This window comes from Schistocerca serialis, chromosome 2 (genome assembly GCF_023864345.2).
Source record: "Schistocerca serialis cubense isolate TAMUIC-IGC-003099 chromosome 2, iqSchSeri2.2, whole genome shotgun sequence".
NCBI classification, from domain to species: domain Eukaryota; kingdom Metazoa; phylum Arthropoda; class Insecta; order Orthoptera; family Acrididae; genus Schistocerca; species Schistocerca serialis.
The window spans coordinates 401,228,085-401,243,313 of NC_064639.1; the positions used below are offsets into that span (position 1 = coordinate 401,228,085).

The following is a 15,229-nucleotide window of genomic DNA, read 5'->3' on the forward strand; positions in this document are numbered from 1 at the left end:
TGATTGGATTGAAGAGTTTCTAGATAACAGAACACAGCATGTCATTCTCAATGGAGAGAAGTCTTCCGAAGTAAGAGTGATTTCAGGTGTGCCGCAAGGGAGTATCGTGGGGCTGTTGCTATTCACAGTATACATAAATGACCTTGTGGATGACATCGGAAGTTCACTGAGGCTTTTTGCGGATGATGCTGTGGTATATCGAGAGGTTGTAACAATGGAAAATTGTACTGAAATGCAGCAGGATCTGCAGCGAACTGACGCATGGTGCAGGGAATGGCAATTGAATCTCAATGTAGACAAGTGTAATGTGCTGCGAATACATAGAAAGATAGATCCCTTATCATTTAGCTACAAAATAGCAGGTCAGCAACTGGAAGCAGTTAATTCCATAAATTATCTGAGAGTAAACATTAGGAGTGATTTAAAATGGAATGATCATATAAAGTTGATTGGTGGTAAAGCAGATGCCAGACTGAGATTCATTGGAAGAATCCTAAGGAAATGCAATCCAAAAACAAAGGAAGTAGGTTACAGTATGCTTGTTCGCCCACTGCTTGAATAATGCTCAGCAGTGTGGGATCCATACCAGAGAGGGTTGATAGAAGAGATAGAGAAGATCCAACGGAGAGCAGCGCGCTTCGTTACAGTATCATTTAGTAATCGCGAAAGCGTTACAGAGATGATAGATAAACTCCAGTGGAAGACTCTGCAGGAGAGACGCTCAGTAGCTCGATACGGGCTTTTGTTGAAGTTTCGAGAACATACCTTCACCGAGGAGTCAAGCGATATATTGCTCCCTCCTACATATATCTCGTGAAGAGACCACGCGGATAAAATCAGAGAGATTAGAGCCCAGACAGAGGCATACTGACAATCCTTCTTTCCATGAACAGTACGAGACTGGAATAGAAGGGAGAACCGATAGAGGTACTGAAGGTACCCTCCGCCATACACCGTCAGGTGGCTTGCGGAGTATGGATGTAGATGTAGATACTGGTTAATTTCCAGTAATGTGTCATCAAGTTGCCAAAATGTCTCTCAGTCCCTTTTTATCAAGCTGGCAATGCTGACAAAAAATGCCAGTATTTTCTGACATGCTGAGGAAGACGACAGCATACATGAAAGGGACAAAAAATATCCCATTAAGAGGGACTGGGAGTAATTGTGATATCAGCTGTTATGGCCAACGGGGAAAAGTTATCTCCTTAAATCATTATGAAGAGGAACACTGCAAGCACAGCAAAATTTCTTAAGAAGTTAGTGATTTGCTGCCAGGAAGAGGACTGTATGACAATGCAACAGGTTGTTGACTGGCTCTCTACTGTTTGGAATAACAGACCTCGGAACCACTTTCTCAGAGAGCTATGTTAGTTTTGGATGCTTTGAAAGGACGCCTAGCTGCTGAATGTGGCCATAAACAGTCCGTTCAAGGACAATCTATGAAAAATGTATTCAGATGGGTCCCTGGAAGAAGACCATGCCCTTACAGTGACTGGTAAGATTAAGAAGCCATCAGTAACCCTTCTGTGAAAGTGGATTCTTGCTTCATGGTCGCCAATATTATCAGAGTCCATCATCAAGAGGTTCAAAAAATGCTGGATACTGAATGCACTGGGTGGCAGTGAGGATAATGTGGCATATTGTAGGAAGAGAATGAAGAAAATGATGAGAGAGTTAGAGTGAAGAAATGAGTACCAGTACTTATAGTGATGACACAGAATAGTACAAAATATGCTACCGGTATGTGAAGCACCAATATATTATCCCATATGTGAGAACAAATGTTTATGGTACATATCTATCCCTTACACGTAACTACAAGTAAATTTCTGGTAACATTTCTCTTCTCAACCAGAGTACTGTTTATTTCCACAAAAAAAATATATTTTTTTAATTTATTCTTCAAAATTTAGTTGGGAGAGGGGGCAGATTATTTGTGTTGATGGCTTATTATTGGGTCAATATGGTAGTTCCCAGTCAGATATGCCTGATATTTAATACATGTCTGTTTCCTATAGACACACTCTGTTCCCTTTCAGAGATATAAGCTTTTAACCATTTTGCAGCATTCCAATATTCCACTTTACTTAAAAGGATGTAGTGATTTATCAGTCAACTGCCTCTGACAGATCACGAAATATACCAGTAGCTTTTAATTTATTGTCAAATGAATTAAATACATTCTTGCTGTATGTGTAGATAGTCAATATTGAAACCCTTTAGAAATCTGAACCGTGGCTTTGACAACATATTATTTGTTACCAGATAGTTAAAAAGCCTTTTCTAAAATTTTCAAAAATTCTGGAAAAATTGAAACTGGACAGAAATCTGATGGTGTTTCTTCATTTCCTTTCTAAAACAGTAGCTCAACTTCTGCATATTTCAACCACACAGGAAATGTTCCATTGATAATGGCTGGTTACACAAATAACATGTTACTAAACTCAGGATCACACTCTCAGTTTACCTTTGTTGGTATTTTAGCACATTCACTAGACCTTTTTATTCCAAAAATTTTATGGTGGACAATACTTCTGATGGTGTAGAGAGGGTCTATTCATATTACAGAATTATTTGTAATGACATGTCTGAGACATTCCATGACAGCATATACTGAACCTGACAATCCATCTTTTCAGTAACAATTATGAAATGCTTGTTAAAAAGTATTGCAACGCAGCATTAATCTGTTAACCACATATAATTTATTCTTAATGCTATCTGCTCCTCTTCCTCTCTGGTTCTGCCAGTCTTCTCCTTCACTGTACTCCAATTGTCTTAATGTTGCTATAGGATGTGCCAATCTTTTTCTCATAATGTATTTGTTTCGATGTCTGTATTACTAACTTCAAAACTGTTTTCAAATAAGGTATACACTTTATTAATGAACTTGTTCTTTCATTCATGCCATAAGCACTTTATACGTCACTCCCTATCTTGTTTTGGAGGAGATTCCTAGATTAATCAACTTTTAGCTTCCTGACTACTCTCCTGAATTCATATTTATTAGATTTTATATCATGATCAGTATTAACATGGAACAAAAGGAACAGCACATCACGGGGTAAGAGGCCATTGACAATTAGGTCACAATATAATTTTGTTCATTAGACCTCTCTGTAATGATGGTATTAACGGCTGTTTTTGACCAATTAGGTAGCCTAGTTGGGAAGTTCAGAGTAACAGTTAAGTTGAACGATAATGTTACTGACTATAATTAATTCTCCTAGGAAAAATTTTCAATAAAAATCTACATAAAAATCATCTTCATTTTTTGCTATTAAATAGTCCAACAGAGCATAAGGTGATTCATGAACAGATTTAAAGTACTTGCCAGTGCTCAACATACACTTGCTATTGCGAAGGATTTATTATGGAACTCCACTTCTTTCACACATGCTTCCATATGCAGCTCTAGGCAAAATATGTGAATGTCAAGGTTCTTAAATTTATGACCACTCATGATGAATGTCACAGTTACTCCTTTCTCCATTGCTGTTTTACAAAAATGAGATGGTAACCTCAATCCTATAACACTTAACAGCCTACATCAGTAGTCACATGATATTAATAGGGGGGCAGGTTATATAAACTGGGTTTAATGACTAATTCATTGAAGCAGACATCATCATCATCTGCTCTGCCCACAGGCAGGTTTTCACATGGCAACTCAATGCTCTCCTGTCTTTCAACATACTGAGTGATCAAAAAGTCAGTATAAATTTGAAAACTGAATAAACCACAGAATAATGTAGATAGAGAGGTACAAATTGACACACATGCTTGGAATGACATGGGGTTTTATTAGAATAAAAAAAATACGAAAGTTCAATAAAGCGTCGTCTGGTGATGATGGTGAGCTCAGCCGCCACTTTCGTCATGCTTGACCTTCCAGGTCCCCAGACCTCAGTCCGTGTGATTATTGGCTTTGGGGCTAACTGAAGTCAAAAGTGTATCGTGATCGACTGACATCTCTACGGATGCTGAAAGACAACATCCGACGCCAATGCCTCACCATAACTCAGGACATGCTTTAAAGTGCTGTTCACAACATTATTCCTTGACTACAGCTATTTTTGAGGTATGATGGTGGACATAGTGAGAATTTCCTGTAAACATCATCATCTTTGCTTTGTCTTACTTTGTTATGCTAATTATTGCTATTCTGATCAGATGAAGTGCCATCTCTCTGACATTTTTTGAACTTTTGTATTTTTTGGGTTCTAATAAAACCCCATGTCATTCCAAGCATGTGTGTCAATTTGTACCTCTCTATCTACATTATTCCGTGATTTATTCAGTTTTCAAATTTATGCTGAGTTTTTTATCACCCGGTACATTTCAGATCCAGGTGATTTTCACTTCTCTTTATATGCCGTCTATATCTTATGTTTCCTCCTCCTCTTCTTCAACCTCCTCCCACAAACCACACCTTCCAAAGTATCTGTTATCAAGCGCTCCCTTCTCAATGTCTCATCCAGTTTTTCTTCCTTTCTCTTAAAACTTGCAGCACTCTTCTACTCTCACCAACCCTTTCCAACACTATTTTCCTACTCACTCTTTCCATCCAGCTTATCTTCTCCATTGTCCTCAATATCCACATCTCGAATGCTCGAGCTTTTTTTTCATCTTCTCATCTATGTACCTGTTTCTGTCCCACAGAGTGCCACATTCAAGGCAAAACACTTGCCAAGCCTTTTCTTGGCACCTTTATCTAGTTTGCCACTAACAACCTCCTCTTTATAGTGAATGTCTCCTTCACAATTGCAATGCGAATTTTCACCTCCTGGTGGCTTCTCAGGTCCTCAGTGATTGTACTTCCAAGATATGTAATTGGTCTTACTTGGCTAGTAATAATTTGTCCTATCTTAATATTTGCAATCTCCTTTCTGTGTTGATCACTATATTATTTGTTTTTGCAATATTGATTCTCGCCTCATGCTCCACACAAGCTTCACTCAAATCTTTTAGCATTCTATTTGCAGTTTCTTCACTTTCTGCCAATAATACCATGTCACCAGCAAATGTTATACATTTTATTATCTTCCCACCAACACATATTCCTCTTTTTCCATCTAAGCCTTAATCTGAATTGTTCCTCCCCAATCCATCTGTCCAACTTAGTATATAGCCTTCTGTTCAGTAATCTGAGCAATACTTTTGTTGCATGAGAAATTAGACCAATAGCCCTATGCTTTTCACATGTTTCAGCATTTCTCTCGTCTCACTTGGTATCATCACCATCGCAAAAAAAGTTATTAGACCACTCCCCTTTGTTGTATATCTCATTACAGGTGTAGACTAGTTCCTTCCTTCCCCCGTTTTCCGAACTCTTCAACTCTTCTTCTGGCAAATTATTGATTCCACATAAGGTCCAATTCTTCATCACAATGCAGATAAGTAGTTTATTAATTTTACTTTTTAGTTCTTAAATATTTTGATACCATAAAGATAGCCAGCATTTCACATTGCATTTGGAGAAAACAATACTGCTGAATGCTACAAATTTTAATAAACAACTGTTTGTGCTGATATGGCATCAGGAAGGGGATCTAACCATCAACTGTCCCTAAAACTGCTAAGTCCAGTATAATAATGCCGACCTCTTAGCGAAACACGAAAATGCAATGAATAGGAGGAAGAGTAAGAAGAAGAAGAAGGAGGAGGAGGAGGAGGAGGAGGAGGAGGAGGGGGATGTGGAGAGAAAATTCTCAAAATGAAGATCTATTTCAATCCTATCCTCTCTTAAAGCTTTATTTCTTTCTGTCCTCCCTACTCTAAAACAGGTTTTCCTCTGATACTTGTAACTAACTTTGTCATTTGTGACAGTGCCTACCCCTGTTAGGTTTCTTCTATTGGCCCAGCCAGTTTAAAGTTCCTGCCCTGTTGAGGTGAAGGCTATGCCTAGTACAATCCCATCTACTGACAGATATAACTTCATTGGTGTGGAAAGAACTATTTCATAATTAACCTGTAGTACACAGAATAATCATCGACAATGCAAAGCAAGCATTGTAATTGCAGAAATTGAAAATATTTTATGAAACATAGTATTCTGTTGCTATTGTTGTGGTTGTGGTGGTGGTCTTCAGTCTCAAGATTGGTTTGATGCAACTCTCCCATTAATCTTTCTGTGCAAGCCTCTTCATCTCTGCATAACTACTGCAGCCTAGAACCATTTGAACCTGCTTACTGGCCTGTATTTCCTATCCACTCTACTTCAGTCATTATCAGTTATTTTTCTGCCCAAACATCAAAACTCTTCTACTACTCTGAGTGTCTCATTTCCTAACATAATTCTCTCAGCATAATTTGCCATAATTAGAGTACATTCTTTTACCCTCATCGTACTTTTGTTGATGTTCACCTTGTACCCTCTTTTCAACACACACATTCCACACACCCATCTTAAGGTCCTCTGTCGTCTTTAACAGAATTACATTGTCATCGGAGAAACTAAAATTTCTATTTCTTCTCCCTGAACTTTAATTCCATTTCCCAATTTCTTTGTTTCCTTCACAATTTACTCAATGAAAATATTGAATAAAGCTGGAGATAGGTTACAAGCTTATCTTACTCCCTTCTCAACTACAGTATCCTTTCATTTCATTTGACTCTTACAAATGAAATCTATTTTCTGTACAAGTTCTAGATAATCTTTTACTCCTTGTATTTTGCCCCTAATACCTTAAGAATTTCAGAAAGTGTACTCTAGGTAACACAGTCGAAAGCTTTCCCTAAATCTACAGATACCATACACATAGATTTACTTTTCTTAAATTTCTCTTCTGAGGTACACCAAAGGGTCAGTATTGCCAGACATGTTCGTACATTTCTCTGGAACCCAAAATGATCTTCCATAATGTCAGCCGGCACCAGTTTCTCCATTCTTGAGTAACAAATTCCTGCCAGCAACCACGAGTTATTATTCACTCCTGTCAGCATCTTCCTTCTTTGGAATTCAAATGATTACACTTTTCTTAACATCTAAGAGTATTTCGCCTGTCCCACATATCTTACACATCAGATGGAATAATTTTGTCATGGCTGGTTCTTCCAAGGATCTCAATAATTCTTATCTGCTCCAGGATCCTTGTTTTGTCTTATGTTTAGGTGCCCTGTCAGAGTATCATATATCTCCCATCTCATCTTCCCCTACTTATTCTCCTCTTTCTATAATATTGTCCTCAAATTTGTTTCCCTTATATAGACTCCCTACATATTCCCTCTACCTTTCATCTTCATCTTCTCTGTTTAGTACCGGCCTGCCATCTGAACTCTTGATATTCATACAGTTGCACAGACAATATCTATCTTTCCCTTAGTCATGCATGCTTTTATAGCCTTGCAATTGTCCTCTACTCATTCCTGCTTAGTCATTTTGCACTTTCTGTCAATCTCATTTTCTTTTATGTCTTTGTCCATTTCACCTACTGCATGTGCTGCATTTTTATGTTTTCTCATTTCGTCAATGAAATACAATATCTACTGTGTTATGTGAAGATTTCTACTAGGCCTTGTCTTTTTACCTACTTGATCATCTGCTACCTTCCCTAGCTCATTTCCCAAAGCCATCCATTCATCTTCCACATCATCATGATTTATCCCCATGCAACATGAATCAAATTAACTAAATAAGTAAATAACTTGTTTTCCCCTGTTCCAGTCAATCATTGCCTAATGCTATCTTTGAAACTCTCACCAACTTTCAATTTCTCCAGGTTCCATATCCTTAATTTCCTCCCTCTCTGCAATTTCTTCAGTTTCAGTCTAGTCCACAAGTGTCCCTGGAAATATTTTGTAGTTTAAAATCTGGTTCTGAAATTCCTGTCTTTATCAATACACAATCAATCTTAAACCTTCTGGAATCTCCTTACAACACTAATATTAGGATGGAAATATGAAGAATTTTATTAAAAAATCACACAAATAATAACAATAATTTATGCTGATAACAGTCAAAGTTGTTTACAACAGTACAATTAAAAATACGTATATCACTGTTTCATTTTCTTTTGTGTGGGTCCCAAATCTTCTTCATCCATGTTCACTTCCTGGTCACAGATGTTTGTTATTGACACTTCATTACTTCTTCCTGGTGATGTATCACTTTGTATACACGCAATGATCTTGCCACAACGTCGGCCATCTGTAAAATAAAATCAAGGAAATTATATTAAATACAGTAAAAATCACTGCCAAATACTGCTGCAGTCAGAAAGGAAGGGAGGAACATTACGGTTTGACATGGCACTGACAGTGAAATCCTTATATATGAAGCACGAGTTCTGATAGGTGGAGGACAATGAACAGAATTTGCAGTTTCAACCCATATGGAACACCCAATCACTGGCCTTAACTGATTTTGTCACTAAACGGAATACCTAAATCTGCATGGTTGGATTTGAATTTAAACCCCACCATTCCCACGTAGGTGTACAGAGTCTTGTTCATTGCACCATCTAACTCAGTACTGCTGAAGCAATAGAGTCCTGCTGACATACGAAAGAACAGTCTGTGCCATATATGCTATTTCCCCCACTACGGGTGGGGGCAACAGGATAACGTGACAAAACCCAGTGCACAGAAGCTTCCCAACCTTAAGCAAGATAATCCACATAGTCCAAAAACTGATGTATTTTGATTTTTATTCATACATTAAACCAAAATGAATGAATAGTAGTTAAAGACTCACAGTGTTTAGAATTCAATACAGTTTCCACTTCTTGTGTCAGCAGCATGGTCCATTTCCCATTCTCTTGTTCAACAAGGAATACAGCAGATGTGCAAGCAGTATTTGTGGCAATAATATAAAAGTATATTGTACTTCATACCCTGTTGATGAAAGACATTTTTATTGTGTACATGAACACAACGTTGGTTGACTGGTTGATTTGGGACAGGGGACCAAACAGTGAGGCCATCGGTCCCATCGGATCAGGATGGATGGGGAAGAAGTCGGCTGTGCCCTTTCAAATGAACCAGCCCAGCATTTGACTGAAGTGATTTAGGCAAATCACAGAAAACCTAAATTGGGATGGCTGAACATGGGTTTGAACCGTCGTCCTCCCAATGCACCACCTCGCTCAATGTAAATAAAAGGCTGCTTGTTCCATAAAAACACGGGAGAACTGCCGGATATCAGTAACGTCCTGCCACGATATTTCGGCGCAGAGTCTTCTGGCCATCTTCAGGTGAGTGCCACTGTAGTAGTACTGGCGAGTACGCGCTGAGCTCCGCTATTTAAAGCTGTACTGAGGTGACATTGCGCATGCGCTGCTCAGCATGCGTGTTCATAATGGCTCCGTGCGCTGTGCCTCGCGCCCTCCACTGTGAAAGCCTGGCGTATCGATATCAGGTCGATTTCCGTCTTTATGCAGATAACTACGTCGACTACAAAGTTTCTCTAAACAGGATTCCAAGCAGAGTTTAGCTGATAACCGTTATCTCGATAGATGAGAGTCTCGTTGTTGATAATCGAGCTCCAAAAGTTTGATGTATGGGCCAAAATTTTTGTGTCGTCGTAATTCATGGAATGCTCTGTGGAAATACAATGTTCGGCGATTGCGGACTTGGTGGGTTGGAGAAGGCGAGTATGCCGTTGGTGTTCCACAATGCGTTCCTGCACAGTTCGTGTTGTTTGCCCTATATATGATTTGCCGCATTCACACGGAATTTTGTAAACACCTGGTTTACGAAGGCCCAGGTCGTCTTTAACGGATCCCACCAGTGATGAAATTTTGGAAGGAGGGCGAAAGATGACTCTCACTTGATACTTTCTCAATATTCTGCCTATCTGTGAAGAAATATTCCCAATAAATGGTAGATAAACAGTCGACCTGAAGGCCCCTTCCTCTTCCTTGTTCCGTCGTTTGTAGGTCTTCATCACTCTGTTCACTTGCCTTGGTGAAAAGCCATTCTTCATGGAACAATCAGTCTGGGAAAGCTTTAAACATCATGAATAACTATGTCTTATCATATGAATATAATAGAGGGAAACATTCCACGCAGGAAAAATCCTTTCGTCTTTCCCTCTTTCCTGACGAAGCAACCATTGGTTGCGAAAGCTATGATTTTGTGTGTATGTATGTGTTTGTGTTTCTATCGACCTGCCAGCGCTTTCATATGGTAAGTCACATCATCTTTGTTTTTAAATATATGTCTTTTATCAATTATATAAAAGTTGCAAGACATCTTGAGGTCATAAGATACTGTTGGGAGCAAGGTAAGTGACAAAGCACTTGTTTAGTTAGACAAGAAAGAAGAAGAAAATCATCTGTGGCCTTTCAGATGAAAAATCTGGACATAGCCCTGAAGTGAGTTAAGGAAGTAATGGAAAACTAAAATCTAGATGGGTTTTTATAATTTTATGCCTACTATTTTCATAGCAAAAACAGTGGTTCAACAGCAGTACACCAGTAGGATCAGCAATGGTTTTTATTAAGAAACCATTCCATGACCCACTTGACACAATTCAAGTACATAAAATGTAACAAACAGCGAAGTAACACTGGTAGTGAAACTAAGGGTATGCAATGCATAGAATATCTATCCCACTATCTTGCCTGAATATCCTTTTAAACAAATAATTATACCTTGCATAGGCAACAGTAACAGTATTATTGAAACAAAGTAAGACAATGAGTGTATTTAGGAGAATATATACTTATCTAATGACAAAACATGAACAACTAAACCAGGTCAGATCACACTTTAAAATATTGATGACTATCAATATCATATATGAATCAGCCTCCATAATCGGGTACCAATAATCCATACTGAATTTGAAAACCTTATTCAATGACCTCATCCCAAGGCTTAACTTATTTCTGCTTTAGTTGGTCAGCATTTATAGCGGAGCAGGTTAGTACCCAGGACGTTGTGTAACATTTGCTCAATGAAGTAACACAGTTGCGTCTTAAGCAGGTAGTGAAACTGAATGAAGAAGAGAAGGTGAAAATTTTGATAAGACTTGATCTTGAGGCCTTATCCCTGGTGTGTAGTACTATAACTTGATCACCTAACTTTCTGAAAAACCTGCCGGCTGCATACGTCACAATGTTTTTCAAGAACTGAAAACAGTAAAAGCTCCAGGACAGTAGAGTGAGGAGAAGCTGTTAAGGGAAACACATTGTAAATTAGTGGGTACAGCATACAAAGTTATGAGATGGTATGAAAAACTGAGGGATGTACTATGTCATTGGAAAAGAAGTCAGTATTACAGGGAACAATAGAACGATATCACACAGAAGAGCAGTGAAGGTCTTAAGCAGTTTATGGATTGGATTAGGAGAATAAATGCTCAGACTTGTGAGTTCAGAAGAAATGGAAGTGTGAATGAGGCAATAACCTACAAAGCACGGTCGTGTTCTCTTTATAAATTACCAGGTCATAGCTAACTGTTTTACTGGATGGACAGCAGTAGTACCCTCTAGGTGCTAAAGCAGAGATAACCACACTGCCACAAGCAATTTCCGAAGGCCCAGGAAGCTAGCTAAACATATGTGGAAGCTAGCCACAAAATGTGTGTGGTCCCTAAAGTTAAGATTCCCTGGCTAAGATTCCACAGGAATGGGGAAGGTACTCTGGATTGCTGCTGGCACAAAATTGCCAGTGCACACATAATGTATGCTAGAGATCCTGCCAGAGAATGAAGAACTGGACAGGAGGAAATGTTTCATGGGGCAGAGCATATCATGTGCTGTAGAAGGGCATTTAGGTTATATAATGCCTGTTGCCGCTGACAATTTTGGTGAAGAGAAAGGAAAGCTATAATGTGATAACCTAATAGCCAGTTTGGAAGTAGTAGAAGTGGATGAATTCAGATGGGAGCTAGATGCACAAAGCCCATACCAGGGAAACCACTCCATCACGTTATGAGAAAATCTGCATGCTTACAGAAAATGGAGAGGAAATAATTTGTTGATTTATTAACATAATGTGCTGCACTGTTTGATATGGAAGACCCAGTACTGGCCGCCTCTATAATGTATCACTGTATACTGACTAGGATTGCATTGCCTGTTTATTGGAAGCAGTATCACCACCAAAAATAGGTGGTGGAGGAGAGTCACAGCCTGCAGTTGCATGACAATGTCACAGACACATGCACCAGCTCACAGGTCTCTCCAACTGTACATGTACCTAAAAGGTGCTGAGACAGAGCCAGACCTTATTGGTTCTGTTATGATTACTGTCACTTGTACCAGTGCACAACAAATCACAAAGATGCTACACAATCTGCGGCAATGTAGGTACTTCACCACTGTGACTTTACAAAATATATACCATCAATTACAATTAATGCCATAATATTGGAATCAAACATCTCCTCAGGCTATTATCAGTGTCATAGATTGCCTTCCAGGTTGAGAAGCATGCCACCTACACTACAGAGGCATTCTACAATATTTGAAGCCTGATAAGTGCATTGTGTACCTGGATGACATAATAGCATCTCTCAGTGACATTTAGGAACATACTAACCATTTGTGTCACTTACTGGAAAGACTAAAACATGTCTGACTGAAATGAGCTTAGTGAAATGCCTTTCTCAATGAAATCAGTTATCTACAGCATGTCATCAGCAACAAATGTGCCCTGACCCTTGGTTACTAAAAGCAGTGCAAGGATCAAGAATTACCTACTCCTCTGAACGGTATGCTCCAACATACCACAGATACAGATACAGATATTGTGCAGTGCCCTAACAGCCTGCACATAGCTTTTTTGTAGTATCATTTACCCTTGCAACCATTAAGGAATGGAAACAATAACCTAATGGGACAGGTATAACTAAACATAACCTTAGATTTGTGTGTTATCATCATTGTATCAGGACTGTTGCTAGGCACAACTAAGAATACATGTCTCGTGCTTAACATTGAGAGATGCTCAACTAAATAACTATGTACTATTTCTGTGAGTTATAAACTACAAATTATTGATTGTGTGTAGAATGATTACACACAAGCAAGTTTAGCATGTGAGTCTGGTGTACATAAAGAAATAATCAGGAATGGATTAAAGAAGAAAATAACCTTACAAGTTTTGTAAATTCAGTTGAAAATGATGTGGGAATGGACAGAAAAAGAACGGAAATAGCAAAAGACAGTGTATTTGATGAACATCTTTATAGATGGGTTTTAATAAAGCAAAGTGAAGGTGTACTACTTTATGAGCCAACTGATACAGCCCAAACTACAAAATTTCATTTTGATTTACATGGCAATTTGAATCTGCTTCACACTGTCCTGAAATTCTACATAAAGCAATTGTAGATAAAAATTTAAACGATCATTGGCTATATAATAGTGACAAAAGAGCACTTTATTATTAACTGCTTCCTACCAGAACTTTTGATGTAAAATATTCAGGAAATAAGACAGGTTTCAAAATGAATAAAAACAGTACTGTCTTCTCTGCCATAAAGAAATCAAATATTCATAAGTTAAAAACACTGTGCAGGCAACAGGAAAAGTCTGAGATACTTTGTATGTAAACATGTCATCACTATAGTTCAATTATATGCAAAGAATGCTTGAATGACATGTGAAATCTTTGTAGAGAAGATTCAAGAGTTAGTTCCATCAGTCAGAAAGCACCTCTCACCACTCAAGCTGAGAAAAGAAGCTTACTGATCTTGGATCAATGTCTAGTTCACCCACCTGCTCATGTATTGCAGTAAGAAGATAGAAAAATAAAACCTTCGTGTTTGCAAACACACACACACACACACACACACACACACACACACACACACACACACACACCATGTTAGTATATAAGGTTCATTATCACATTGACTGCTCACTTCAGCAGATAAAAAAAATGAGAATGTTCTTGAAATTTGTAAATCTGACGACTTGCTTATTCAGTAGGTGTGCTGTGGAAAAGAATCAGTCTGACAAGTATTAGGAATTGCTTGAACAAGTGTTTCATTGAACAAAACACAGCAGATGAATAATGCACTGACACAGGTTTCAACAGCAATGACATCCAGTCTGCACATGAAGTTCTGTAGTATTGTACTGATCTTGAAGGCTTGAACTGTTGAGCAGTCATCAATGAGAAACTGAATTTAAAGATCACAGATGACAAATACATTACTGATGCTGTAATAAATGATGCTGCCAGTGCAGTCAAAAATGAGGAGGAGAAGGATGAAAGCATAGAATATGTTCTCAGTAAACGTGAAATATTGAATAATATAAACAAAATAATTATGTGGGTGGAAAGGCAAGGCGATGTAAACTATACTCAGTTGCTTTACCTAATGGACATAAAATAATACACATAAAAGAAAATTCATGACGTGACTATGTGAAAAAAGTTAGTGGTCTTCTTTACAGCAGTAGAAAAATAAAACTACACAGCTTGCTGACAGTGTTGTAAAAAGTCTGTATTTTGAGTGTATTTTATACATGGTATTGCTGTACAATATTTTATTTGGAGCTACTGTTGTGTTACAGTTTGGTCACCATTTGAGTGAAGTTTATTTAACTGGTGTATTTAGTAAATTTTTTAAATGTTTTATTTCTAATGCTCTTTAAATTTAAATACTGTACAAAATACAGAACCATATAACACTGCATTGTGCACTTTTCCAATCTTTCCACACTTTTTTTGTCATTCCACAGCTCACTCTTTATATACAGCAATTGTAGGGCTTCTATTGTATTACCAATAGGTCATAAGGAGGCTTTCACATAGCTGAAGAGTCATCTGGTGCCACAGACCGTTCTTATATAACCCAGCTACTAAAAGCCATTCATCTTGTCAAGTGATGCTAGCAAACACACTTATACATGGCATTCCATATTTTAACGCTACCTTTCAGGGCAACATTTAAATGTGCTTACAGGCCACACTACACTTAAACGGCTATGAAGGATCCCAACAACTGTTTAATGATGAGGTGCTGAAATCGAGCGAGTCTGAGACTGAAGTGGTACACTGCCTTAAAAAGCAATGGCAAATGCAGAGGTGTTGAGTCACAGTACACAAAAATCCTGTATTCATCTTCTCCATCACAGCATGACTTCTTTAAGTCATGACCTGCAGTTAAATCATTAATGGCTAAAATCCTGCCTGCACAAAGAATTAAAGTTCTTTTATCAATCTTATGAAAAACATTTAAAAATAGAGACAGTGATAAATTAGATTCATGCTTTGTCAGAGGGCACATGATCATCTAACAATAGCATGGAGGCACCAAGATATCAAT

At 38.1% G+C, this 15,229-nt stretch overlaps 1 protein-coding gene across 2 annotated transcripts in view; it reads right to left on the reverse strand.

Moving 5' to 3' along the window:
* Positions 1-7,887: 7,887 nt before the first annotated feature.
* The window catches only part of LOC126457233 (ribonuclease P protein subunit p30), a 78,463-nt gene continuing 71,121 nt past the window's right edge, over positions 7,888-15,229 (reverse strand). For both annotated transcript variants that reach the window (XM_050093363.1, XM_050093362.1), the window contains one exon: positions 7,888-8,149. In XM_050093363.1, coding sequence (XP_049949320.1) covers positions 7,998-8,149 — 152 coding nt within the window. In that variant the 3' untranslated portion in view covers positions 7,888-7,997. The remainder of the gene's footprint in view (positions 8,150-15,229) is intronic.